General features: G+C 41.2%; 1 protein-coding gene and 1 pseudogene across 3 annotated transcripts in view; both read left to right on the top strand.

Annotated features, from left to right (window-relative positions):
- Positions 1-4,660: 4,660 nt before the first annotated feature.
- Positions 4,661-4,998, top strand: LOC100340542 (cytochrome c oxidase subunit 6A1, mitochondrial pseudogene; annotated as a pseudogene).
- A 12,491-nt stretch (positions 4,999-17,489) lies between these two features.
- The window catches only part of GAB3 (GRB2 associated binding protein 3), an 84,681-nt gene continuing 74,596 nt past the window's right edge, over positions 17,490-27,574 (top strand). The window contains exon 1 of one of the 3 annotated variants that reach the window (XM_008249459.4): positions 17,490-17,613. In XM_008249459.4, the coding sequence (XP_008247681.1) occupies positions 17,542-17,613 (72 nt within the window). In that variant the 5' untranslated portion in view covers positions 17,490-17,541. The remainder of the gene's footprint in view (positions 17,614-27,574) is intronic. The other 2 variants (XM_070066346.1, NM_001171383.1) reach the window with 2 other exon arrangements.

Genomic DNA, 27,574 nt, shown 5'->3' with positions numbered 1-27,574 from the left:
TCCTGGTCTCCCACATGGGTGCAGGGGCCCAAGGACTTGGGCCATCTTTTACTGCTTTCCCAGGCCACAGCAGAGAGCTGGATTGGAAGAGGAGCAGCTGGGACTAGAACCAGCACCCATATGGGATGCCAGCGCTTCAGGCCAGGGCATTAACCCACTGTGCCACAGCTTTTAAAAGAAATACAGAGTCTGGTGGTTTTTCATAACCTTCACTGCTGTCCTGATAGTCCGTGCCATCATTATTGCTTTCTGAGATTTTTCCAGTGGCGTCCTGCAGGTCCACCTGCTTCTACTTTACCCAGTTATGGTCTGTTCACAACATAGCAGCTCAAAGGAGCTATTATACTACCTCCTCTGCTCAAAATTCTTCAATGGATTTCCATCCATACTGGGGAAAAAGTCTTTGTAGATGTAATGCAGGTAAGGTTCTTGAGATGAGCTCATCCTAAATTACTTGAGTGAGTGCAAGATCCAGGTGTCAGGTATCCTTAAAAGAGAAGGGAAAAGACACAAAAGAGGAAAAGGATAGGTCAAGTCTCCAAAATTGTGAAAGAAATTTCTTTAGTTTTAAGCCACCTAGTTTGGGAGTCATTTGTTAAAATAGCCCTAGAAAATGAATGTACTCTCTCATTAAGTGCAAAAGCCAGTTCCCTTTCTGAGTCCATCTCCTTCCTCTCATGCCCTTATTCACCCTCTGCTTCCACACTGCATCCCCACCCTTGCAGTCGCTTTTCCCTCTGGTGGTCGCTAATTGATCATGGTGTCCTGTAATGGGCTGGATAGGTCGGTCTGAAGCTATCCTGCTTTTAATCACCACAATGGAAAATCATGGCTCCTCATCTAATTCTCAGACTTGTGGAATTAATGCATAGGCCACAGCCCTTGAATGAAGGTGAGGCCAGGTACACAGGTACACACAACAGTACAGATGTGTACTTTAAAAACCTTCCTACTGATTTCTCCTGGTATGCTGACTTTTAACCAGGTGCCTGCTTTAGTGTGCGGCAATCTCTGCGGACTTAGAATTCTACTGTAGCCTACTGGTCAGAAGTGCAGTCTTAGCTGACATCCTTCACACTGTTGGCTTTCTCCTCAGTTCTTGAATGCATAATTGAAATAAACAAAATTGACAGCTGGAAAAATCTCCATAGAGACTTCTTGACTTGAGAACTGAGAATGATTATGGAAAGAAAAATTAAAGGAAGACTCTGGTACTATCCCTTCTGTTTTTTGACTTGATCATTTCACTGTCCCTGAAGACATCATGCTAGTCCACTATATTAATGACATCATGCTTACTGGACGTGATGCATAGGAAGTGACAACTCTTTCAGCATAGGGTAGGAAATAATTCCCTTGAGAATTCAGGGCCCTTATACTTCATTGAAGTTTCTGGACACCCAGTAGGTTGCTGCACCTCAGACCCTCTGTTGTGCTTTCTGGGCTTTGATTGAGAGTGAATGAATTCAATGAATTAAGATCACTGAATGCAAGTGACCTTAATACTTGAACTGCCCATCATGCACTGGGATGTTGTCTGTCTAACCAATGCATAAAGTTGGGTATGCAAAGCAGCACTCCATCATTAAGTACAGTGATGCAGTTCCTGTAGAAAATGGTTTGTCAGTTCCCCCAAAAGATTAAAAATGGAGTTACTTATGACTCAGCAATTCCACTGCTAGGTGTAGATCCAAGACAGTTGAGGGCAGTTGTCTAAACATATACTTGTGCATCTATGTTCATAGCAGAACTATTCACAATACCCAAAGGGTGGAAACAACCCAAATTTCTATCAACAGATGAATGGATAAATAAAATGTGATCTCTCCATACAATGAAATATTGTTTGGCCCTAAGAAAGAATGAAGTACAGTACTGATACATGTTTCAACATGGGTGAATCCAGAAGGCATTATGCTAAGTCAAAGAAGCCAGATACCAAAGGCCACAGAATAGGCAAATCTAGAGAAATACAAAGCAAATTAGTAGGGGCTGGCACTGTGGTGTGGTGGGTTTGGCCACCGCCTGCAGCACTGGCATCCCATGTGGGCTATGGTTTGGATCCTGCCTGCTCCACTTGTGATCCAGCTCCCTGCTGGTATGCCTGGGAGGGTAGCAGGGGATGGCCCCGGTGCTTGGACCCATGCACCCACATGTGAGGCCTGGAAGAGGCTTCTGGCTTCTGGCTTCAGACCTTTGCAGCCATTTGGGGGGTGGGCTGGCAGATAAAGGATCTTTCTCTCTCTCTCTTTCTCTCTCTCTCTGCCTTTGAAATAAAAAATGGATAGATCTTTAAAAAAAGAAAGCAAAGGCAATGTGGGGCAATGACTGCTAACAGGTGCAAGATTTCTTTTTAAAGTAGTAAACATGTTCTAAAATTGCATTGTAATGACTGAACAAGATTTCAAGAATTGTGGGGTAGGATGGTCACTGTTTTGGGTAGTGTAAATGATAATCAAATTCCTTGAATTTTTAGTTCAGGCCATGGACAAAGACACAGGGAATTTCTATAACCATAATTAAGAAATCACTTATTTCTTACAGCCACAAGAAAAAGATAACCAAAAACCAAATATTCATATTTTGATCCATCACCTTTCCAAATTACAAAACTTAGTGAATTCAAAACCTTGTCTGATCTCTTAGTAAAAATTGTGGCTAAGGGCCCAGCATTGTGGCACAGTCAATTAAGCTGCCACCTGCAATACCAGTATTCCATATGAGTTTGAGTCCTTGCTTCTCCACTTCTGATCCAGCTCAGTAATGTTGTACCTGGGAAATCAACACATCATGGCCAAGCTCTTGGGGCCCTGCCACCCACACGGGAAACCCAGATAGGCTTCCAGGTTTTCTTTCTTTCTCTCTCTCTCTCTCTCTCTCTCTCTCTGTGTGTGTGTGTGTGTGTGTGTCACTCTGCCTTTCAAATAATAGAACATTAAAATTTGAAATGAGAAGAAATAGAGAATTAGAATTCTCTTATTGAGCCCTCATTGTTAGAGTTCACAACCCACATCTTCTTTTTCTGATTGTAGATGCCTTGCCCTTCCCTGAGGGAATTAACAAGAGAGAGAAAGGAAAAAGTTTATGGAAAATGAAATTAAAATGTAAAGTTTTAGTACAGATAAATTTTGAAATCCATGCCTAGTTTTTTTTTCATAATACACATTTTTCCATGAACTTTCTGATAACATCTCATATATGCTGTAGGCTATTTGATTCCTATCCTGAGGGTTTTTTTTTTTTTTTTTTTTTTTGCCACATTCTTTAATCACACCTGGTCAGATAGCCAAAACAAAATTCTCACACTCATTGGAGAATTTATTGTACATGAAAAATTTGTCTTCTGATGCCAAAATCTATACTGGTTAGAAATACAGTCAAAAATTATAAAATAGATAAATTTATAAAGAAAAAATGCAGTCATACATCATGAGCCATTTTTTTGGTTCCATTATAGTCTTTTGGGACAACTATCATATGTGTGTCTTGCTATTGACCTAAATGTCATCATAGTACATATGATTAGATTTTGTTTGCATGTAAACAGATCTGACTCTTGTTCTCTTAATCAAAAGTGAAATTTATTCGAATGAACTCATTGGACTCAATAAAGGAAAAAATTTAAACAGAAAGTATGAGGTATGAAATCAGCTCTCTGTATCTAGAGGTTCAGCATCCTGGGAACCATCCATGGGTGGAAATTACATTTTTTAAATTGTGTCTATATTAAACATATACTTTTTTGGTCTTATATCTTAAACAATACAGCATAGCAACTATTTGCATAGAATTCACATTGTGTTAGATATTGTAAGTCATCTAAAGATGGGTGGATATGCATATGCTGTATACAAATACTATGCCATTTTATATAAATGACTTGAGTACCTGTGAATGTTCTTAAATATTTATTTGCTTATTTGAAAGGCAGAGTGATGGAGAGAGAAGGGGGGAGAAAGAGAGAGAGAGAGAGAGAGAGAGAGAGAGAGAGAATCTTCCATCTGGTTCACTCATCAAATGACCACAGCAATCTGAGGTAGGCCAGGCCTAACTAAGATGTGCCATTCTCCATCCCATGTCTCTATTTCCCAGACCTCTTACATTCTGGCCATGAGAAAAATTGCCTCATGTAATGGTCTCAGTTTTAGAGTATGTTCCAAATCCTATAGGATAGCACTTCAACCTCACAAGCTACTATGTCCCCCAAACCCATACAGGAGTTTAGTTCCCTAAATGTTATTTTAATGGAACTAAGAGGGTGAACACTTGATCCAATTACAGTATTAAGAAGCAAGGCCAGGCAGGCACTGTGGCATAGTGGATAAAGCTGCCACCTGCAATGTCGGCATCGCATATGGGTGCCAGTTCAAGTCACAGCTGCTCCACTTCCCATCTAGCTCACTGCTATGGCCTGGGAAAGCAGTAGAAGATGACCCAAATCCTTGGGCCCCTGCACCTGAGTGGGAGATCTGGAAGAAGCTCCAGGCTCCTGGCTTTGGATCAGCACAGCTCAGGCCATTGTGGTAATTTGGAGAGTGAACCAGCAGATGGAAGACCGATCTCTCTCTCTCTATCTCTCTCTCTCTGCCTCTGCAAGTCTGCCTTTCAAATAAATAAATAAATATTTTTTTAAAGAAGCAAGGCCTTGGAGTGGTCCAGGATGAAAATGGTGGTGGTGGCAGCTGGGTCCAGGGTTTCTCAGCTTCTAGGGCAGTCCTGCCTACAGGTGGGGTGGCCTATGTCAAATGGCGCCCATGGCAAGGAGGGCTCAGCTGACATGTGGAAGGCCATCACCTACTTCATCATGTTCCCAGCATGGGCATGAGGATGCTGAATATCTACCTAAAGTCGCACCATGGACAGAACCAGAGATCAGAGTTCATTGCCTAGCCCCATCTCCACATCAGGTCCAAGGCCTTTCCCTAGGGAGATGGTAACCATACTTTATTCCATAACCCTCATGTGAATCCACTTCTAACTGGCTATGAAGATGAATAAAGAGAATCTAGACTTTCACAGGCACCAGGGACCACGGCATTGCTTTGGACCACCATTCTGCATGGGACTTTAAGCTTATCTTCATTACTTGTATCAAATGATGACCATTATACTGATCTTCCATCCCTTTGCTTGTTGTAGGAGATGGCTTAAATAAATAACTTAAACATAAAAAAAAATGAAGCAAGGCCTTTGGAGAGGAATTCAATTGGATTGGGTCATTAGGATGGGGTCCCCATAGTTGAATCTGGTTGGTTTTCTAAGGCAAAAAGGACTAAACAATCCTAGAGTGATGTGGTACAGCTGGGAAAGGGGGCCTCCCAAAGCCAATGTCCTGCTGTTTCAACTCTGAACCTCCAGAACTGTGAGTCAAAATAAACCTTTTTGTTTATTAAGTAGCTTTCCCCAGATATTTTGTTACACTAACAAAAAGCTGACTATAAGGTGTTGTATCCCAGTAGCAACATGGTAGAATCTTCCAGGGTCCATTTCATCACTGGCTCAATGAACAGCTGCATACAAAATATATGGGGGAGTATGGAATTATTATAGCAAATAGATCACATCTGGAACTGCAGTAGCAAAATAAGAATAACCACCTAATTAAGGTGATAGCAATCTACAGCTATTTGGTGTGTATAATTTAAGATTTGGCTATGGTGAACCATCTCAAAAACTTAATGATATTTTGGAGCCGGTAACATAAGGGGTTAAGCTGCCCCCTGCCATGTCAGGATCCCATATGGATACCTGTTCAAGTCCTGGCTGCTCCAATTCTGATCCAACTCCCTGCTAATGTGCCTGGGAAAGCAACAGAGGACTGCCCAAGTGCTTCCACCCCTGTGACCCACATGGGAGACCTGAAGGGAGTTCCAGGATCCAGACTTCAGCCTGGCCCAGTCCTGGCCATTGCAGCCATTTGGAGAGTGGACCAGTAGATGGAAGATCTCTCTGTCTCTCCTTCTCCATAACTCTGCCTTTAAATAAGTAAATAAATAAATAAATCCTTTTCACAAAACCATTTCATGGGGCTGGCGCTGTGGCTTAGTGGGTAAAGCCACTGCCTGCAGTGCCGGCATGCCATATGGGCGCCGGTTCGAGTCCTGGCTGCTCCACTTCTGATCCAGCTCTCTGCTATGGCCTGGGAAAGCAGTAGAAGATGGCCCAAGTCCTTGGACCCCTGCACCCACCAGAGAGACCCGGAGGAGGCTGCTGGTTCCTGGCTTAGTATCAGCACAGCTCCAACTGTTGTGGCCAATTGGGGAGTGAACCAGCAGATGGAAAACCTCTCTCTCTCTCTCTCTGCCTCTCCTTCTTTCTGTGTAACTCTTTCAAATAAATAAATCTTTAAAAAAACATTTCATTATGCTAACAGGTTCTTCAGGTTAGAAATTCATATGGGGGCATAGTGAGAATGGTTTCTCTCTGCTCCATGAGAGAAAGCTTGGTTGAGCTGACTTGATGGCTACAGGTGAATGACTGGGATGGCTGGAAGGCTGGATTCCACTGGAACTGGAGCACCTTGCACTTTGTACCACAATGGCAGCCTTAGAGTAGTCCTATTTTGTACTTGGTGGCTTAGGCCTCCAACAGCAAGTGTTAAAGTGAATAAAATATAAGGCCTGGGGCCAACGTTGTAGCATAGTGTGTTAAGCTGCCACCTGCAATTCCAGCACCCCATATGGGCACCGGTTCGAGACCCAGATGAAGCTCCTGGCTCTTGGCTTCAGCCTGGACTAGCCCCAGCCGTTGTGGCCATGGAAGACCCCTCTCTCTCTCTCTCTTTCTCTCTCTCTCTCTCTCTCTCTCTCTCTCTCTCTGTGTGTGTGTTTCCCTCTCTGTAACTCTGCCTTTCAAGTAAATAAAAATAAATCTTAAACAAACCATAAGCCTCATCACCTTTTATGATTTCACCTTAGATGTCTCACAGGATCATTTTTGCCATATTCTGTGCTAATGGGATATTCACTCCATCTGTCAATAAATTTGGAACCCTGATTTAAAGCTACCACATTCACCAGGACCTAACCACCTGATGTGCAAGCCAAACTGGTAAGCTCAATATGGAAATCTGCTGTTTTGTTTTTCAATTTTAGCCAGTATGAGGGGATAGGTAGTGATATCTCACCATGATTTCTTCCTTCCTTCCTTCCTTCCTTCCTTCCTTCCTTCCTTCCTTCCTTCCTTTCTTTCTTTCTTTCTTTCTTTCTTTCTTTCTTTCTTTCTTTCTTTCTTTCTTTCTTTCTTTCATTCTTTCTTTCTTTCTTTCTTTCTTTCTTTCTTTCTTTCTTTCTTTCTTCCTTCTTTTTTTTAAAATAGCAGTTCCTTTTAAAATGTTCACTTTAGTTGAAAGGCAAAGAGGGAGACAGAGAAGGATCTTCTATATGCTTTTTTCACTCCCTAAATATCCTCAATATCCAGGGCTGGGCCAGGAATTCAGAACTCAATCCAAATCTCCCACATGCATGTCAGGGACCCAACAACTTGAGCCATCTTCTGCCTCCCAGGGTGGACATTAGAAGAAAGATATCTTTCTTATATTGTGAACAAAGTATTTAGTAAAGCAAAAGTTTTAATTTTGATGAAGCTCAACCTACCATTTTTTCTTTTATAGATTATAGTTTTGATGTCATGTCCAAGAACACATCACCAGATCCTAGATCCCAAAGATTTTCTCCTATGTTTTGTTCTAAAAGTTTTATGATTTACATTAAAGCTAGCATCCATTCTGAGTTAACTTTTACATAAGATGTAAGGTTTGGGTTGAACTTTTTTTCTTTTTCTTTTCTTTTTTTCTTTCTTTCTTTTTTTTTTTTTTGCCTATGAGGGTCCACTCGATTATTGTAGCTTTGTAGTAAGCCTTAGCATTGTATAAAGAGGTTTATGTGTTGCTCTTGTATTCTACAATTTTGCAAAGCTCACTTATTAGTTATGAGTGGTTTTTGTAGATTCCTTGAGATTTTCTATGAAGACATCAGCAAATTGAGACTATTTTTTAATCTCTCTAATCTATATACCCTTTTTTTTTTTTCTTACCTTCTTGCACTGGCTAGAACTTTCAGCACTGTGTTGGAGAAGATTGGTGAGAGTGCATATCCTTGCCTGTTCCCAGTCCTATGAGGAAACTGTCCAGTTTGTCACTATTAGATGTCAGTCATAGGTCTTCTGTAGATGTTCTTTAACATGTTGCATCCCAAGTTTACCAAGAGTTATTGTCATTATTTGATATAGTAGTATATCAAATGCTTGTTTTCCATCAACTGATATAATCATGTGACTTTTTTCTTTTTCTTGTGAATATAATTGGTTTTCAAATATTGAATGTGCCTATTATCTCTGAGATAAACACCAGTTTATCACAGTATGTAATTATTAAGTATTTGTGAATTCTATTTGCTAGCATTTTGCTAAAGATTTGTGTGTTCACAGAGCATCTTGGTCTGTATTTTCTTTTTTGTTTAACTGCCTTTTTGTGGTTTTGCTACAGAGTAATACTGACTTCATAGAATATATTGAGAAATGTTTGATTTGGGCTTGTGGCAACAATTTCATGTGACTTTTAAAGAAAACAATAGTGGATATGACATCAGAAACTTTTCATGAGCTATGAGGAAGAGTATCATTGATAATAATAATGAAGTACTTATAAAGTCAAATTTCATATTTTAGATGGAAATTAGGTAGCCTTCAGTCTTGGAGTAGCACTTCATAGGCATTCAAGGCCTTTAATTCACATGCTTCATGTATCTATTAGAATAAAAGGTGAGTGGGAGGTAGGAGATATAGGCAGGTATAGCTCTTTCCCCTCATTATTGGCCCTCACACACATGTATAGCTCTCTCACCCCATATCTGTGAATGATCCAGAAGTTTCTTTTCAGGTTTTCTTCTGGAATAATATTTTCCATGTTCATTTTCTTTTTGAATTCCCCCTCTTTTCATAGCAAATATGTTATTTGCATAGCCACCTTGCCTATCATGACATAATTGTAATAGAAACTTCTATAATGGTGGACATTTATTTTTACAAATCCTAGCTATAAGATTTACAGCACCGGGGTTGGTGCTGTGGAGTAGTAGGCTAGGCCTCCACCTGCAGCACTGGCATTGAATCCTGTCTGCTACACTTCTGATCCAGTTCCCTGCTATTAGCCTGGGAGGGTAGTGGAGGATGGTCCAAGTGCTTGGGCCCTTGCACCCATGTGGAAGGCCTGGAGGAAGCTCCAGCTCCTGACTTTGGATTTGTCCAGCTCCAGCCATTGTGGCCAATTGGGGAGTGAACCAGCCAACAGAAGACCTCTCTCTCTCTCCCTTTGTCTGTAACTCTTCCTATCAAATAAATAAATAAATCTTAAAAAGACCCACTTGCTATTCAAATTCTCTCCTCCCCCCAATCTGGAGGGCAAAGAAGCCAGGGTGAGAATCAATGAAGGGAAAATAAAATGAAAGCTGCAATGCAAAGGAGGTTGTCTCTTTGTAGAAACTTAGCAAGAGTAACCACACAGAAGCAATATGGATTCATCTTACAGAGAGAACAGAACACTCTGAAAGATACAATAATGATTACTCATATTACACTTTTATTTAACTTCTCTTGTTAGCCTGGAGATGCATGATTCACTGTAAAATTAGTAAGGTTGTGACTTGCACTGAACCTGCTATTCCAGATGTTTTCCAATAACAAATCCATACATCCCCCGGCACCTGGTATGTTCTTTAGTTTCAGTTATCAGAGACTGTGAGAAATACCTTGCTTTCATCTGGTAGGAACACAGAGTAACCTCCAGACTATGTCATAATCTAGGACGATTAGAACTTGACAATTATGAAAATCATGCTGGTCCATTGCACTGATGACATTATGCTTCCTGAACCTGGTGATCAAGGGGTACACAGACTCATTAAGACACATAAGACACTTTATTAAGATACGTGTTACAGAGTAACAGATAAATCCAATGAAATGCAAGAGCCTCTTTCTGAGTGAAAATTTTAGATGGTCTGGACTGTATTAGGTATTCAACAAGTTATGGTACTTCATACCACCTACCACACAGCATTTATTGTGGTTCTTTGAATTTTGTAAACAACATATACTATAATTGTGTTGTACTGACACATTCAATAAATAATCTATAGGGTTATGTGTTTCCTGGGGATCCAGAGCAAGCAAATGCTCTGTGATTGGTCCTGATCACCTGACCCTTATGGCCATGAAGATCCAATATTCACAGAGCCTTTGGCAGCCTAGGGGTCCATCATATATTTTCCCACTGGTACTTGCCAGTGGCTCTATGTAGCCTCCCAATGTGCCACATAATCTCAGCTGCCCTGGATAAACTGGGTGCTACTTAATCATCCATTGGCCATGTAATTTTCAAAAAAAGATTTATCTATATATTTTGAAAGTCAGAGTTACAGAGAGAGAGGGAGAGACAGAGAGAGGAAGAAAGAGATCTTTCATCTGCTGGTTCACCCCCAAGGTGGCTACAACAGCCAGGGCTGGACCAGGCTGAAGCCAGGAGCCAGGAGATTCTTCCAGGTCTCCCATGTGGGAGGCAGGGGCCCAAACTCTTGAGCCATCTTCTATTGCTTTTCTCAGGCATTTATTGGGGAGCAGGATTGGAAGTGGAACAGCTGGGACACAAACCAGTACCCATATGGGATACTGGCATCCCAGGCAACAGCTTTATCCACTATGCCACAATGCTGGCCCTGGCTGTCTAATATTTGATACTAGCATCAAGCAGGTCTTGAAGGTACAGGAAAGTTGCTTTAGCAGGTGACTCCCATCTCTGTTGTCCCCACTGTCACATGACAACCTTTTCCTTTACTCACACTTGTAACATCATAGGAAGTGTCCCATGACCAAGTATACTGCTCAAGGTCTTGGAAGGAAGCAAATGGGAGACTCAATGGGTTGAAATGAGGGCTCTGTAAAAAAATCTCTTTGATACTTTCTTAAAGGTTAAGACAATCAGCAATGAAATAATGAGGCTCCCAGGGACTAGCAACAGTTAAGCATCCTGTGCCACAAGTTTCCTCCTAATGCACTTGGGAAAGCAGCAGAAGATGGCTCAAGTGCTTGGGCCCCTGTCATCCATGTGGAGACCTGGATGGAGCTCCTGGCTCCTGGCTTTTTATCTGACCCAGACCTTGCTGTTACAGTCATTTGGGGAGTAAACCAGTGGATGGAAGATCTCTTTCTTCCTGTCTCTCCCTCTCTCTATCACTTTGCCTTTCAAATGAATCTTTTAAAAAAAAAAAGAGTTGAAGGCCGGCGCCACGGCTCAGTAGGCTAATCCTTCGCCTTTCGGCGCCGGCACACCAGGTTCTAGTCCCGGTAGGGTAGGGGCACCGGATTCTGTCCCGGTTGCCCCTCTTCCAAGCCAGCTCTCTGCTGTGGCCAGGGAGTGCAGTGGAGGATGGCCCAAGTACTTGGGCCCTGCACCCCATGGGATACCAGGAGAAGCACCTGGCTCATGCCTTCGGATAGGCGCAGTGCGCCGGCCACAGCGCACTGGCCGCGACGGCCATTGGAGGGTGAACCAACGGCAAAGGAAGACCTTTCTCTCTGTCTCTCTCTCTCACTGTTCACTCTGCCTGTCAAAAAAAAAAAAGAGTTGATATGTCCACAGGTACTACTAACTTCTCAGGCTTCACCACAACAGAGACTAACACTGAGTGCCCAATGTGGCAACATTCCCTGGAGGTATCAGTCAGACACCTGGTGACAGACTGATGAAATTGGACTACATCCATCTGGTAGGGGTGCCAATTTGTTTACCCTTGAATAGGCATTTATTTTGTTTGTGGACTTTGGTTTATTTTCCTTCTCCTCCCCCTCATATTTAAAAAATTTTTTCATCACACTCCTCAAACTACTTTTTAAAAAAGATTTATTTTATTTTAATTTAAAGGCAGAGTTACATCGAGAGAGGGGAAGAGACAGAGAGAGGGTGTATATGAGATATTTTCCATCTGCTGGTTCACTCCTTAAATGGCTGCAACAGCTAGGGCATGCCCAGGCCGAAGCCAGGAGCCAGGAGCTTCTTCTAGGTCTCCCACATGGGTACAGGGGCCCAGGAACTTGGTGCATCCTCTGCTACTTTCCCAGGTGCATTAGCAGGGAGCTGCATCGGAAGTGGAGCAGCCAGGACTCAAACTAGCATCCATATGGGATGCAAACATCTCAGGCACTGGCTTTACCCACTATGCCACAGCACTGTCCCCATAAACCAATTTTTTTTAAATTAGGGCCTGAAGCCAAATTTCAGGTAAGGTTACATGCTAAGGCAGCTCAGAACTTGATTCATAAAGCTTACACCTAGTTCCATGCGTACAATGCACTCATCTAGCATGTTCATTCCAATCTTTCTTTAGTGTTATATTATGATTCTTATTAGTAGCCCCCTCAAAGCTACCAGGACAGTTTTCAGGGATCACTGTGATATTCAATTTCTAGGCATACCATAAGGATGATGCTGACGGTTCAAGGTCTATTCTACCTAGGATGTAGATGTGTCTAGAAGAAAGATGAGAGTTAAATACCTACTAAAATATTTTAAACCTAAGCAGCCACCAGGACATTCCTTTGATCATGGGCTCAGAATGGGATGCATAGAACATCTCATTGCAACCTGTGCAAGCCAAGGGATGCACCACTGGTTTTGAGTGAGCATCAGCATTATCTCTCCCCAAGTTTTTTTCCACCTCTTTAACTCTCCCCTTTGGTAACATGAGAATAATTTGATGTATTTTAGACGGTGCATTTCCCCATTTCTGGATATTTTCTTACTTTCTTTTTTCTTTCTTGAAAACAAGGATATTAATATCACAAAATGAGGGATTCATGACAATAATCAAAACATGGTGAAAGAAGAGTTGCCATGTACATGGTATGATTCAGTGAAGCAATGTTTATAACTATAAACCCAATGATATGGCACTCACAATTTTTAAAGATTTATTTATTTATTTGAAAGAGTTACAGAGGGAAGGAGGGAAGAGAGAGAGAGAGAGAAAGAGAGAGAGAGAGAGAGAGAGAGAGAGAGAGAGAGAGAGAGAGAATGAGAATCTTCCATCTGCTGGTTCACTCCCCAAATGGCCACAATGGCAGGGGCTGGGCCAGACCGAAGCCAGGAGCCAGGAGCTTCTTCCAGGTCTCCCATGTGGATGCAGGGGCCCAAGCACTTGGGCCAAATTACACTGCTTTCCCAGATAACATTAGCAGGGAGCTGGATCAAAAGCAGAGCAGCCAGGACTCAAACTGATGCCGTTCACTCAAACTGGCCCCATTCACACAATTTTTATACTCTTATATATTAGATTCCACAAATACGAGAAAACATTATTTTTGCCTTTCTGGGTCTGGCTTATTTCACTCGGAATAAAATCTCCAGTTCTGTCTAATCTGCAAATATCAGGCTTTCATTCATTTTTTATGGCTGAGTAGTATTCCATTGTGAGTATACAGCACCTTTTCTTTAGCCAGTATCAGCTGATGGACATCTAGGTTGATTCCATACCCTTGCTGTTGTGAATTGAGCTGCTATAAACATGGGGATGCAGGTAACTCTTTAGTGTGCTGATTTCACTTTTTTTTCTTTTGGATATATTCCCAGGAGTGGGATAGCTGGGTCATGTGGCAAATCTATCTTTAGTTTCCAGAGGAATCACCATACTGTTTTCCATAATGGTTCTACTAGTTTGCATTCCTCTCCACAGTGTATTAGAGTACCCATTTCTCCACAGCCTTGCCAGCGTTTGTTATTTTTTGATTTTTGGATAATAGCCACTCTACCAGGAGTGAGGTGATACCTCACTATGGTTTTTATTTGCATTTCTCTGATAGCTGATGATCCTGAGCATTTTTTCATGTTTATTGGCCATTTGTATTTCTTCCTTTGAAAAATATCTATCTAAAAATAAATAAAAAAGAAAAATACCTGTTCATATCCTTTATCCATTTCTAAACTGGATCATTAGTTTTGTTATTGTTGAGTATCTTAAGATCTTTATAGATTCTGGATATTAATCCTTTATCAGTTGCATAGTTTCAAATGTTTTCTCTCATTCAGTCTGTTGTCTCTTCACTTTATTGAATGTTTCCTTTGCTATGGAAAAGCTTCTTAGCTTGATGTAATCCCATTTCTCTACTTTTGCTGTTATTGTCTATGTTTATGGGGGTCTTTTTCAAGAAGTCTTTGCCTATGCCAATGTCTTGCAGAGCTTTCCAGATATTTTCCTCTAGAAATGTGATGGTTTCAGGTCATAGATTTAGATCCTTGATCCATTTTGAGTTGATTTTTGTAGAAGGTGTAAGGCAGGGGTCTTGTTTCATACTTCTGCATGCAGAGATTCAGTTTTCCCAGCACCATTTGTTGAAGAGACTGTCCTTTCTCTAGAGATTGATTTTAGCTCCTTTGTCAAAGATTAGTTGTTTGAAGGTGTGTGGATTAATTTCTGGATTTTTATTCTGTTCCATTGTTCTACTTGTCCATTTTTGTGCCAGTTCCAGACTGTTTTGATTACAACTGCCCTGTAGTATGTCTTAAAATCTGGTATTGTGATGCCTCTGGCTTTGTTCTTGTTGTTCAAGATCACTTTAACTATTCAATCTCTTGTGTTTCCAAATAAATTTTAGGAATATTTTTCTAGTCCTGTGAACAATGTCCTTGGAATTTTGATGGGGATCACATTGAATCTGTAAATTGCTTTGGGAAGAATGGACATTTTGATAACATTAATTCTTCTGATTCATAAACATTAAAGCTTTTTCCATTTTTTGTCTTCTATTTCCTTAATGTTTTGTGATTTTCAGGGTAGAGATCTTTCACATCCTTGGTTAAATTTATCCCAAGATATTTAAATTTTTTGTAGCTATTGTGAATGGGACTGATCTTATAAGTTATTTCTCAGTCATAGCTGTATTAATAGATACATATGCTATTGATTTTTGTATGTTGCTTTTATATCCTGCAACTTTGCTGAATTCCCTTATCAATCTATTAGTGGAGTTTTTTGGTTCCCCTATATATAGGATCATGTCATCTGCAAACAGAGATAATTTGACCTCTTCCTTTCTAGTTTGTATCCTTTTAATTTCTTTTTGTTGCTTAGTGGCTCTGGCTAAAACTTCCAGAAATATATGGAATAAAAAGGCGAGAACAAACATATTTTTCTGGTTCTAGATATTAGTGTGAATTCTTGGACTTGTATTATTTCGAGGTTTATTTATTTTAAAGGCAGAGTGACACAAAGAGAGAGAAAGTGAGGAGAGAGAAAGGTGAAAAAGATGCTGAAAGGCAGAGGTTCTGTCTTACAGGCTAAGGTAAATACTTTGATCCTGTGATCACTATATGATGCTGTTTCTCCACAGCCAGAATTATTCATGGGTCCTAGAATCAAGAGATAGAACTTGGAACCTAATAATTCACTCTCAAAGTGTTTCTTCCCATCCCCGCTGGTTGGGAGGTGTTTGTTCCCAAGCGAGGGATGCAAACCATGGGTCCTATTGAAGTGGTTCAGGTGGGCATTGTTGATTACCAATTGTAAGTTATAAATACCAATTCTGGTCTCATGACAGTTCATAAAAGTAAGGAATGTGATATGTGTATGTGTGTGTAAACTTCTCCATCTTTCTTTTCTGTCTATCTTGTTTGGCTTTATATATTTTTCCTTTAGGTTATAGGGTATTGATGTGGGTTGGTACCTGAACTAGAAGAGGAATGATTCTGTTCTAGAGATGGCTACAGTAGCTAATGGAACTTTTGGTCTTATAGAGGGTGTTATTCAGTTTGTAGGAAGGAGAGTAGCACTGTTTAAGTGTCAATAAGTTGTTGTTGCAATGGAAGGGTTTTTTTTTTTTTTTTTTTTGACAGGCAGAGTTAGACAACAAGAGAGAGACAGAGAGAAAGGTCTTCCTTCCGTTGGTTCACCCCACCAAATGGCCACTATGGCCAGAGCTATGCTGATCTGAAGCCAGGAGCCAGGTGCTTCCTCCGGGTCTCCCATGTGGGTGCAGGGCCCAAGCACTTGGGCCATCCTCCACTGCCCTGCCGGCCACAGCAGAGAGCTGGACTGGAAGAGGAGCAACCGGGACGGAATCCAGCACCCCGACTGGGACTAGAACCAGGGGTGCCGGTGCCGCCGGCAGAGGATTAGCCTAGTGAGCCGCAGCTCCAGCTGGAAGGTTTGTTTTGTAGATAAGGGTGTGTGTGGATATGGAATAGCAATGGAATAGATATGGAATTAGCACTGGTAATGGTTTTGTTAGTACTAACAAAATTTCCTAAATTAAATCATTTTCTGCTAGAAACACCTTAGAATACATTCTGTTCTCTCCATTGAACCCTGACTGATTATAAACTAGCAAATGAACTGTGCTGTACAAAGCAATTACCTTTCCCTGGATATTTTGGATGTTTAGCAGTAAGCTGAGAAGTCCCTCTGTAAAGCCATTTGTTTCTTCCAACTGTCACTTCCAAGGGAAAAGAGCAATGTAGATCATGGAGTTGCTTGGCCTGATAGTACCAAACATCATATGGACGGGGCCCCCAAAGAGTGGAAAATGGTGCTTCAGAGGGCAGTCTCTTGAGACTGATGGTCATAGATGTCTATAAATGTGTGGCTCTAGACCAATGACATTATCATCCTGCTTGTTTTATTTATTTATTTATTTATCATTCTGCTTGATGATAATAAGGTCCACTTGATGCAGTTTTTGTGCGGATCTGAGGAGCTAATACTTGTAAAGTGCTTACTTAGCACTGAGGAAGGTCACAATAAATGTTAGGTGTTTGTTATTGATATCATTTTGAGTGCTCAGCACACCGTGTACCCAATCAATATTAGATCCATCTTTGCAAGTCTTGGAGTTCAAGAGACCGCATTTGAATTTGGATCATGTGAATTCATTAGGACATCGAAGAGTTGTGCCAGTAGAGCTGATCACTAGACACAATGCTCTTTGGGGGAAGGGCATACAGAGTACTCTGCAAACAATTGAGTGAAACAGGGAAGTCAAAGAGGAGTCTTGCTTTTCTTCCTCCCTGAACTATGCAGTACATGGCTGATGTGGGTGGTATGTGGGCTTTGGCTCTCTTATTCATCTGCCGATCACTGATAGAGATGAGTACAGCAGATCCCGTGCTGTGCTCCCATTAGGTGGTGCCCCTTTTGAGCTCTCTGTTTCATGACCCCTCCACCCGCCTATGCGGGGCTTCAGCTTGGCGATTGGGCCTCTGGGACAGCAGGGCAGAGCGCTCTGTCTGGAGTGCTTGGGTGGTACAGTACTTGCTTGAAGGGGCTTCCCGAGCTTCGAGCTTCGCTGCTTGCTTTTCTCACCCTCTGAAGCCACTGACGGCGGCGCCCATCCTTTCCCCGGGGGCTGCGGCAGACAGAGGCGGGGGTCGCAGCGGCCTCACGGGGCGGCGCTGGGCCAGTGGGCAGGCGCTGGGCCCGCCCCGCCGGCATCCCTGGCCCGACTTCCTCCTGCCGCGGGCGGCCGGCCCAGCTGGAGGAAGCGGCGGCGGCGGCCACGATGAGCGCGGGCGACGCCGTGTGCACTGGTTGGCTTGTCAAGTCGCCCCCTGAGAGGAAGCTGCAGCGCTATGTGAGTAGGGGCTCCCTCGCTCGCCGCCCCTCGCGTCCTCCAGTCCCCGGCGGCAGGGTGGCCCCAGGGAGCCCCGGGACTCTGGGCGCCCCAGGCGCAGCCGCTCCCAGCTCCCGGGGGTGCAGGCGCGGCCGATGGACGGAAAGTGAAATCGCACGTCGAGTCAGGGTCGTTGCTGTTCCCGGCAGCCGGCAGGGAGTCCGGAGCTCTTGCCAGCGGGGCTCAGTGGCTCCAGAAAGCTGTTGACCCTGATGGAGGGGCTGCTCTCTGTGCAGGAGGGGCGAAAAAGCCACCCCGAAACTGCCCCTATCCCTGGCGGGAAGTAGACCTGAGTCTCATCTTTCAGCGAGGGGGGCAGGGCAGGGGAGAGGGACACGGCCCGTGGGAGGGGATGTGCGTGGGCCAGCCGGGCAGGAGGCTGTTGCCTTGCTCCCGCACTGCAAGGCAGACTGTCGAGTAGCTGTCATGGGAAGTTGGTCTCCGGAGCCTTGTACACTAGTGTAACTCATTTCTCATCGCGGAGCTTCTCCACCTTGGCTTTATGCTGACACCGCACTTTTCCAGTGTTAGCGAGAACCGCTGACTTTTTCTACTATGAACTCAGGGACAGTTGGAAGAGCACCTTTTCCTATACATGCCTTTACCGTTTTTAATGTACTGCCCGCAGAACATGCATTCAATAATGTATTGCATGCAGAGCATGCATTCAATAACTCAAAGTTCTTCTGAAAGACTCTTTCTTGGAGCTACTGAGCGTTCTTCAGCCATTAGAAAGAAAAAAAAAAAACTTCAGTCCCTAGAGAGTTGCATATAAATAGGATTACTTGTTATTTTAAGACATAGAATAGTTTGATGGATCCATCTTGTTCCTAATTCCTTATTTCTGAGCACTCCGGAGCAAGATGGTGCAAAGAAATGCTCTGATTACTACGACCCGCATAGGAAGCAGCCCACCCGCAAGGTGATTGAGCACGTTGCTTACAGCATGCTCTCAAACTGCTGTCCCTGTTGTGGCCAAATTTGACCAATCTTTTCTTGCCCAAATTTCTAGACGTACCATATAGATCTTGAGGAGGACGGATTATAAGAATGTTCTACTGAACAGCATTTTCCAGGGGCTGTTGTTCTACTCAGCAGGTATATATATGAAATGCAGAAAAGTCTCTAGCACTGGGTCTCTACATCAGTGGGTGTTTTTTTGTTTTGTTTTGTTTTGTTTTTGTTTATTTTTTGTTTTTGGAATCACCAAATTCATAAGCAGGCTCCAGTACCTCTCAGCAAGTGGCACTTGTGTTCCACATTCAGTCTCCTTGTTGCTCTATGAAATACAACAGTTTCACAATACTACTCACTTTCTAGTATGATTCAGAAAAATAGGGAATTTACAGGACAAAGTTTATTGAATATTTTACCCCGATTGGTTTTGCATATTGTCCTACTGGTTCAGGAAAGCGAAGCTGTGTATATCTATGTTCATGAGTGCTTTGTTCTTTCTTAAGTCTCCTCCAGCAACACACATCATCACATTTTTTTGGAAAGTCAGGATACTTTTTGCTGTGAGGCATCTGTTGGGAGAACAGACTTCAAAAAGAAGTCTCTTTTCTGTCATAACTAACCTCTGCAGGAATCCGTTTTGCCACTAGATGGTGATCATAGGTCACTTGTGTAGGGCCTGCATATAAGGTTGCAGCTGCTTTAATTCAGCAGTAATTTCCTTCCATTGACTGTACACAAATTCTGAACAAAGTCCCGGATTAGGCGCTGGGAATATACAGAAAAAAGACTCAATCCCAGTCCTCAAGAAATTCACACTCTAACATCTATAACTCGATAACATAACAGAACTAGTTAGTAGCACAACCATGACAGTAACTCAGTTCTTGGTACTGCTGGGCCCACAAGCAGCACGCCATCAGTGTTTACTGTTACAAATAGAAGCTCATTCTGATTTTAGTCACTTCTTACAATAGTTCATGTTTATTAAATATTTCTATGTGCTGGATACTGTACTGTTTTAATCTCTGGAGACAAGTTCTTTTTTGGAGCTATAACTTGCAAATATTTTTGACCAATCTGTAGTTTTTTTCATGGTATTTATAGTATCTTTTGTAAAATTCTGAAATCCAAAATATCATTTTTTCTTTAGCAGATCATGATTTTAGTAACAAATCTAGAAATTATTCACCTAGTCTAAAATCTCTCCTGTTTTTTTTCTAACATTTTTATAATTTTACATTTTTTAGTTTTGTAAAAGTTGTGAGGTTTATGTCACAGTTCATTTTCTTGCATATGTATTCCATTTGCTATAGTACTACTTATTGAGTACACTGTCTTCGCCATTGGCTTATTTTAACAACTTTGTCAAAAATAAATTCACTGTATTTATGCAGATTTATTTTTATATTCTCTAGTCTGGTTCATTGATCTATTTGTTCATCTTTATTCTGTTTTTCTTTTTCACAATTGTTTTGGCTATTCTATGTCCTCTGCTTTTTAATGTAAATTTTAGAATTACTTTCTCAATTGACTTTATTGACTTTGTATATTCTAGCTTTGCCAAATCCATTTATTAGTTTCAGTACTCTTGTTTATCGTTGGAACCTACAGCACAATAAAATGTTATAGAAATGCTAAAACAATACATACTCGACATTCTCTTGATTTTAGGGGGAAGCCTTCAGTTTTTCACCATTTAAATATGTTAGCTGTAGACTTTTTGTAGGTGCCTTTTACCAAATTGAGGAACTTCTCTTGTGTTGCTAGTTTGCTGAGACTTTTTACAATAAATTGGATTTTGTTCAATGTTTTCCTGAATTTATAAAAAATTTATTATAAATTAAACAGATTTTAGTCTGTTACTATGGTGAATTATACTGATTGAGTTTTGAATGTTGAGTCAGACTTGAATTCCTGGGATAAACCTACTTGGTTGTGATGCATTATTCTTTTCATATATTGCTAGATTTGTTTGGCTGATATTTTGCTTAGGATACTTAGGTATCTGTTCATGTGACATATTGGTCTTTTGTACTCTTTGTCTAGTTTTTATACTGGCATAATGCTGGCCTCATTAAATAAAATGGGAAGTGTTCCCTCCTATCGCATTTTCTGAAATATGTTGTGTTCAGTTGGTATTCCTTTGTCTTTAAATTTTTGGTAGAATTCACTACTGAAACTATCTTTGCCTGGACTTTTCTTCATGGGAAGGTTATTAACTACAAATTGTGTTTCATTAATCATTCAGGTAGCTCATGTTTTCTTCAATAAGCTTTGGCAATTTGTGTCTTTCATGAATTTTTAAAATTTCACCTCTATTTCTGAAATTTATTGACATAAGTTTTCTCATTATATTCTCTTATTATCCTTTAAATATGTGTAGGGTTTGTAGTGATGCCTCCTTTTTCACCTCCTTTTTTCACATATGTTTCTGTAATTTATATCTTCTCTGCTTTTTTTTCCTGATCAGGCTGGCTTGAATGTCATGTTTTCTAAGAAAAATGGTTGGTTTCATTGGTCTTTGGTTTCATTTGTCTTGTCTATTCTTTTTCTGCTTTCAATTTTATTGATTTTTTTTCTCTTATCTCCTTCCTTCTGATTGTATTTGGTTTGGTTTTATCACTTTTTTTTTTTTTGACAGGCAGAGTGGATAGTGAGAGAGAGAGAGAGACAGAAAGAAAAGTCTTCCTTTTGCCGTTGGTTCACCCTCCAATGGCCGCCATGGCTGGCGCGCTGCAGCCGGCACACCGCGCTGATCCGATGGCAGGAGCCAGGTGCTTCTCCTGGTCTCCCATGGGGTGCAGGGCCCAAGCACTTGGGCCATCCTCCACTGCCTTCCCGGGCCACAGCAGAGAGCTGGCCTGGAAGAGGGGCAACCGGGAAAGAATCCGGCGCCCTGACCGGGACTAGAACCCGGTGTGCCAGCGCTGCTAGGTGGAGGATTAGCCTATTGAGCCACGGCACCAGCCTGGTTTTATTACTTCTTTATCTACTTCTTAAGGTAGAAGCTTAGATTACTGATTTAAGATTTTTTTATTCTTTAATATAAGTGTTTAGTGCTACAGACTTTCTTCTAAGCAATTCCTTAGACACAGCACACAGAATTGGAGATGCTGTGTTTTCATTTTCACTCTTCAAAATATTATTTAATTTCCCCTTGTGATTTCCTCTTTGACCCAAGAGTGGTCCATAAATTTTATGTTTAATTTCCAGATATTGGAGGATTTTCTAGATTTCTTTCTGTTATTTACTTGTTGTTAAATTCCATTATGAGTTAACAACAATTTCTATATGATTTTTTAAAGAGGTATTTATTTTTTTGAAAGTCTCAGTTACACAGGAAGGGAGGGAGGGAGGGAGAGAGAGAGAGAATCCTCCATCCACCTGTTATCTCCCCAGATGGTTGCAATGGCTGGGGCTGGGCCAGGCTGAAGCCAGGAACCAGGAGCGTCTTTCAGATCTCTGCCATGGGTTGCAGGGGCCATCTTCTGCTCCTCTCCAGGTGCATTAGCTTGGAGCTAGATCTGAAGTCGAGCATCTGGGACACGAACTGGCAACTATATGGGATGCTGGTGTCATAGGCAGTGATTTAACCTGCTATACCACGCCAGCCTTTCAGTTTTTCATTTCTAACCTATCAGTGTGCTTATATTTAACATGGGTTCCTTGTATACAGCATATAGTTGTCCTTGCTTTTTTGATATTCTTACCTTCTTTGTTTTAATTAGAATATTTATTTCATTCAGAGTGTGATTTTTAAAAAAGATTTATTTATTTATTTATTTATTTGAAAGTTAGAGTTACACAGAGAGAGAAGAGATGCAGAGAGAGAGGTCTTCCATCCACTGTCTTCCAATTGGCTGCAAAGGCTGGAGCTGCACTGATCCAAAGCCAGGAGCCAGGAGCTGCTGCTTCTTCTTCTTCTTCTTCTTCTTTTTTTACAGGCAGAGTGGATAGTGAGAGAGAGAGACAAAGAGAAAGGTCTTCCTTTGCCATTGGTTCACCCCCCTCTAATATCCGCCGTGGCCGGCGGGCTGCGGCCGCGCACCGTGCTGATCCGAAGGCAGGAGCCAGTTACTTATCCTGGTCTCCCATGGGGTGCAGGGCCCAAGCACTTGGCCATCCTCCACTGCACTCCCTGGCCACAGCAGAGAGCTGGCCTGGAAGAGGGGCAACCGGGACAGAATCTGGCGCCTCCACCGGGACTAGAACCCGGTGTGCTGGCGCCACAGGCAGAGGATTAGCCTATTGAGCTGTGGCGCCGGCCATCCAGGAGCTTCTTTTGAGTCTCCCATGCAGGTGCAGGGGCTCAAGGACTTGGCCATCTTGTATTGCTTTCCCAGGCCACAGCAGAGAGCTGGATCGAAAGTGGAACAGCTGGGACTCGAACTGGCACCCGTATGAGATGCCAGCACTGCAGGTGGCAATTTTACCCGCTTTGCCACAGCGCCAGCCCTGAGTATGATTATTGAAATGTTTGCATTAAAACGTTAAAATCTGTTATCTTCTAGCTGTTTTCAATTTATTCTGTTACTTGTTTCTTTTGCCCTCTGTTTCTGCCTTCTCATGGCTTAAGTGAGCCCTCCTTATTATTCCATTTCTCTCTATTATTAACTTACCATTCATAACTTTTTTTGTTTGAGTAGTTGCTTTAGAGTGTAAAGTATACATCTTTATTGAGTTTGAGACTTCTTTTATATGGAAGTATATTCTCAATTCCATCCTTATATCCTATATGTTATATATTTTATACTTTCTGCCATACATTTTACTTGTATGTATGTGATAAAAATATAATACATTGCTACTAATTTTTGCTTTATACAATCATTTTTCTTTCTAAGCAATTAAAAATAGGGAGAAAAAACTCATTTATGTATTCCATTTCCAGCGCTCTTCACTTCTGTCTTCAAATTTCTGCTGTCATATTTCTTGCATCTGATGAACTTTATTTACTATTTCATATAGTTTGGATCTGCTGGCAATGACTTCTCTGTTTTGTTTTGTATGAGAATTACCATGTCTCACTCATTTTGAAAAACGTTTTCATTGGACCTAGAATTCTGAGTGAATAGATTTTTAAAAATTTTTTATTTATTTTTTTTTCTTTCAGCACTTTTAAAATACCACTCCATTGACTTCTGGCTTCAGATTCCTCCTAAGAGAATATGATTCTTTCTTTTTAAAAAAGAAATTACTTATTTGAAATAGCTTGATTCTTTCTTTTTAAAAAAGATTTATTTATTTATTTGAAATAGCTAGAGAGAGAGAAAGGAGGGGGGAGAGAGAAAGAGAGAGAGGGAGGGAGGGAGGGAGGGAGGGAGAGAGAGAGAAATCTTTCATCTGCTGCTTCATTCTCCAAATGGCTGTGACACCCAGGGTGAGCCATGCCAAAGCCTGGAGCCTGGAGCCTCATCCAGGTCTCCCAAGTGGATGCAGGGGTCCAGGGACTTGGGCTATCTTCTTCTTTTTTTAAAGAAAGCTTTTATTTAATGAATACGAATTTCATAGGTACAGCTTAGGAATATAGTAGCTCTTCCCCCCATACCCGCCCTTCCTCACCCTCTCGCATCCCACCTCCTACTCCCTCTCCCATCCCATTCTTATTAAGATTTGTTTTTAATTAACTTTATGTACAGAAGACCAACTCTATACTAAGTAAAGATTTCCACAGTTTGCACCCACACAGACACACGAAGTATAAAGTACTAGTTGAAAACAAGTTTTACAGTTAATTCTCATAGTACAACACATTAAGGACAGAGATCCTACATGGGGAGCAAGTGCACAATGACTTCTGTTGTTGATTTAACAATTGACAATGTTATTTATGACGTCAGTAATCACTCGAGGCTCTTGACATGAGCTGCCTAGGCTATGGAAGGCTTTTGAATCAACAAACTCTGTCAGTATTTAGACAAGGCCATAATCAAAGTGGAAGTTCTTTCCTCCCTTCAGAGAAAAGTACATTCTTCTTTGATGGCCCCTTCTTTCCACTGGGGTCTCACAGAGATCTTTTATGCAGAACCATTTTTGCCACTATGTTTTGTCTTTCCATGCCTGAAATATGCTCATGGGATTTTCAGTCAGATCTGAATGCCTTAGGGGCTGATTCTGAGGTCAGAGTGCTGGTTAGGGTATTTGTCATTCTATGAGTCTGCTGTGTGGCCAGCTTCCCATGTTGGAACATTCTCTCCTTTATAATTCTATGTATTGTTATTACCAAACACTTGGTTCTATTCATGTGATCCCTTTGATACTTAATCCTATCTATATGATAAATTAAACACTTAATATGATCACTTTAACATATAAGATAGAATTAGTACCACACAGCTTAATGGGATTTGGAGTCCCATGGCAAGTTTTTAACTTTACCCTTAGGGGTAAGTCCGTGGGAATGCGTACCGAACTGTGCAGCTCCTTCCTCTCTTATTCCCACTCATATTTTTTACTATCTATTTTCAATTGGATTTATACACCTATGAATAATTCTATGTTAAGTAAAGAGTTTGACCAATGGTATTAAGTAGAAGAAGAACATAATAAAAAAATAAGCTGTTCCTCGACAATAAAAGACAAGGGCTATAGAAGTCATTGCTTCTCATAGTGTCAATTTCATTTCTACATGTTTCCTTTTAGGTGCTCTGTTAGTTGTCATAGATCAGGAAGGACATATGGTATTTGTCCCTTTGGGACTGGCTTATTTCACTCAGCATGATGTTTTCCAGATTCCTCCATTTTGTTGCAAAGGACAAGATTTCTTTTTTTTTATTGCTGTATAGTATTCTATAGAGTACATACCCCATAATTTCTTTATCCAGTCTTCTGCTGATGGGCATTTAGGTTGATTCCATGTCTTAGCTATTGTGAATTGAGCTGCAATAAACATTGAGGTACAGACAGCTCGTTTGTTTGCCAATTTAATTTCCTTTGGGTAAATTCTGAGGAGTGGGATGGCTAGGTCATGTGGTAGGGCTATATTCAGATTTCTAAGGAATCTCCAAACTGACTTCCACAGTGGCTTTACAGTTTGCATTCCCACCAACAGTGGATTAGTGTGCCTTTTCCCCCACATCCTCGCCAGCAGCTGTTGTTGGTAGATTTCTGTATGTGAGCCATTCTAACTGGTGTGAGGTGAAACCTCACTGTGGTTTTGATTTGCATTTCCCTGATGGCTAGTGATCCTGAACATTATTTCATGTGTCTGTTGGCCCTTTGGATTTCCTTTTTTGAAAAATATCTGTTTAAGACCATGGTTGTGCCATCTTCTGATGCTTTCCCAGGCCATCAGCAGGAAACAGGATTGGAAGTGGGACAGCTGGAGCTAGAACCAGTGCCCATATGGGATACTGGTACTGCAGGGTGCAGCTTCACACTCTGAGCCACAGCACAGGCCCTGAGAGTCTGTTCCTTGCAGCCTTTTCTCCCTCCCTCCTCTCCCCAACATTTGTTGGTCACTCCACCACACCTGTAAACCTGATGAACAGTTGCCCATAGATTTAGAGATTTCTTTGCAAACTCAGGTCCTTTATGGTTATGTTTATTTGGTGAGTTGATCCCTATATTATTATGAAGTGAATTCTTAATTTTCTTTGCTTTGAAATCTATATTGTCTCATACTGTTGTATTTTAATTATTTAATTTTAATTTTTTCAGTGTTCCACACTTAAAGTAGTTTTCTTACCAACTATGGTTGATCTTGCTTTTTATTAAAAAAATCTAACCTGACAATCTTTTTCATTTGGGTTAGGTCATTCATATTTAATATGCTTATTAATATTATCAATTTTCAATCTACTACCTTACTATTTGTTTCATTTGTTCTGTTTTCTTTTTTGTCTTTCCTGTTTTGGATTATTTCTTAGGATTCCATTTAATCTACTTTGGGGCTGTACCTTTTTATGTTTGTTTTTTATTACAGTGATTGCACTAGGCCTTTAGTTTAACTTAGAAGAGTATACTTCCATTTACCCTATTACAGAGTTTGTACTGCTGTTTGTACAACATATGTTATACACCCCGCACTACCTTTTGCCAGTTATCTTTTAAAAGGAAAAATGTGGGGCCGGCATGTGATGTAGTGAGTTAAGGACTACTTGGGACACATACATGCTTTGTGAGAGTTCCTGGGATGTAGTCTAAGTTCCTCCATTTCCAATACAATGTCCTACTAATGTGCTCCCTGGGAATGCAGAAGAAGATAATCCAAGTTCTTGGGCCCTGCCACCCACATGGGAGAAGCATATGGGGTTCCAGGCTCCTGGCTTCTGCCTGGTCCAGCCCTGGATATTACAGGCATTTAAGAACTGAACCAGCAGATGGAAGATCTCCCTCTTTTTTCTGCCCTTCTCTCTCTGCAATTGTGTCTTTTAAATAAATAAATACTTTTTGAAAAATAGGAAAATCTTTTTAATTGACCATTAAAGTTACAATATCCAGTGCTCTTTGTTTCTTGCTGTACATTCTTGTCTCTGTCTGATACTACTTTGTGGTATTTGACAAATTTTAAGTGTTGCATTTCCATTTTTAAGTTTATTTGTTTATAAATATTTGAAAGGCAGAGAGAGAGAGAGAGAGAGAGAGATCTTTTATCCACTGGTTCACTCCCCAAATGCATATGATAGCCAGGACTGGGCAGAAGCCATCAGCCAGGAACTCCATCTGGGTCTCTCAGGTGGGTAGCAGGGATACAAGTACTTGTGCCACCATATGCTGCCTTCCCAGATGCATTAGCAGGAAACTGGATGTTAAGTGGAGGTGGAAACTTGAATAAGCTACCACTGTGCCGCAACGTCTGCCCCTCAGGTTTTCATTTTAAAAAAAATATTTATTTTATTTATTTGAAATACAGAATGATAGAGGGAGAGACAGAGACAGAATCTTCTATCCACTGTTTTCATTTTTATTCATTTCCAGATATTTTCTAATTTCATTTGTGATTTATTTGTAACTTAGGTGTTAT

Source organism: Oryctolagus cuniculus, chromosome X (genome assembly GCF_964237555.1).
Source record: "Oryctolagus cuniculus chromosome X, mOryCun1.1, whole genome shotgun sequence".
Lineage (NCBI taxonomy): Eukaryota > Metazoa > Chordata > Mammalia > Lagomorpha > Leporidae > Oryctolagus > Oryctolagus cuniculus.
Note: the sequence above shows the minus strand (reverse complement) of the source record. Positions and strands in the feature narration are given on the sequence as shown.